General features: G+C 61.7%; 1 protein-coding gene across 1 annotated transcript; it reads left to right on the top strand.

The window, feature by feature from the left end:
- Positions 1 to 203: 203 nt before the first annotated feature.
- PHYSODRAFT_529674 (hypothetical protein) lies at positions 204 to 584 on the top strand (the record flags this gene model as incomplete). The annotated part of the gene is made up of 2 exons (XM_009539594.1): positions 204 to 427; positions 464 to 584. The coding sequence occupies 2 exons, from the start codon at positions 204 to 206 to the stop codon at positions 582 to 584; spliced, it is 345 nt and encodes a 114-aa protein (XP_009537889.1).
- Between the last annotated feature and the right edge of the window lie 1,097 nt (positions 585 to 1,681).

Here is a 1,681-nt window from a genome sequence, read left to right as displayed (position 1 = left end):
CCACGGCTTCCTCGAGCGACTGCGTGCGCGGGTGTCGCTTGCTGCCGGGTTCAAAGTCTTGATTCCGCGCAGCTTCTTCTCTGTTCTCGTCTGATCCGGACCGAGTCTCTTCATCCGTGGTGTCTTCATCATCATCTGTCGGAAGACCCACCAACACCTCCTTCGAAGCGTAGTCGCGTCTCCCACCGTCGAAGACATCCTCCATGAACTGCGCGTCGCGGCTCATCAACACGCGACCGCTCTCGATCTCCTCAAACCGATACGCCTTCTCGTGCTCCGAGTACCCGAGGAAACGACAGCGCACCGACCGAGCGTCGAACTTCGACCGCTTCTCCTTCGGCACGTGCACGTACGCGTGGCACCCGAACACCTTGAGGTTGGCCAGCAAAGGCTTCTTGCCGGTCCAAACGTGGTGCGGCGACTTGTCGTGACTGATGGCGCGCGTCGGACACCGGTTGCGGAGGAACGTGGCCGTCATCACCGCTTCTCCCCAGTACTCCTTCGACAACCCGGCGTGCTCCAGCATGCAGCGCGCACACTCCACCAGCGTCCGATTCATTCGCTCGGCCACTCCGTTGAGCTGAGGCGTGTATGGTGGCGTGAACTTCTGCTCGATGCCGCGATCCGCACACAACTTGGCCATCGCACCCGAAGTGTACTCGCCGCCGTTGTCGCTCCGAAGCACCTTCACTCGCTTGCCGGTCTGCGTCTCAGCCAACGCGGCGAACGCAGCGAACTTGGCAGCCACCTCCGACTTGTTCCGTAGCAGGTACACCACGCAGAAGTGCGACTTGTCGTCGATGAACGTGACGAAGTAGCGCTTGCCTCCGAACGTCGCCGTCTGCATCGGACCGCACACATCGCTGTGGACCACCTCCAGCACTTGCTTCGCACGGTTCGGCGACGACTTCATGAAGCTTACTCGCGTTTGCTTGCCGAGTGCGCACCCGTCGCACACCTCCCACTGCTTCACCGACGTCATTGGGATGCCAGTGCCGTAGCCCTTCTTGACGATGGCGTCGAGACCACCATGGCCGATGTGACCAAGTCGAAGGTGCCAGAGGTACGACGTGGTGTCCCCTTGGCGATTCTTCGAGCTTGCCGCATTGGCCTCGTCAGCAGGCGTCCTCGGCGTCATGCAGAGCTTGAACAGTCCTTTGCCTTCGCGAGCGCCGAGCTTCCACTTGAGACCCTTCGTTTCCGCAAAGCACCCGTCGCTCTCGAAGGTCACTGGCCCGACGTCCTTGGTGAAGCGGCCGACGGAGAACAGGTTGCGCGACAGCTTCGGGATGTGCCACACACCCGTGAGCACACCCTTCTTCATGCCGCGCGGTGTCTGCATCGACATCACGATGTCGCCGCTCCCCACCGCCTGAACCACGCCGTCGTCCGCCAGATGCACGTCCACCGGAGAGATCTTCTTGTAGTTCTTCATGTACTCCTTCGAGTACGTCATGTGCTGCGTCGCACCTGAGTCGACCAGCCACATGCCGCTCAGCTTGGAGGCACCCGTGTCGCCACCAACCGAGAAGAGGAAGTCGCCAGAGTCATCTTCGACCTGCGCGACGTTCGCTCGTTGCGGCCTCTGCCGCTCCCCGTTCTCGCGGATCCGCACCGGACACTTGGCGATCCAATGTCCGTGCTCGCCGCAGTAGTGACAGGCGCTCGTCCTCTGCGCTTG

The sequence above is a fragment of the Phytophthora sojae genome (genome assembly GCF_000149755.1).
Source record: "Phytophthora sojae unplaced genomic scaffold PHYSOscaffold_13, whole genome shotgun sequence".
Classification (NCBI taxonomy): Eukaryota; Oomycota; class Peronosporomycetes; order Peronosporales; family Peronosporaceae; genus Phytophthora; species Phytophthora sojae.
The sequence above is the reverse complement of the archived record's forward strand: the minus strand, read 5'-3'. Positions and strand labels throughout refer to the sequence as shown.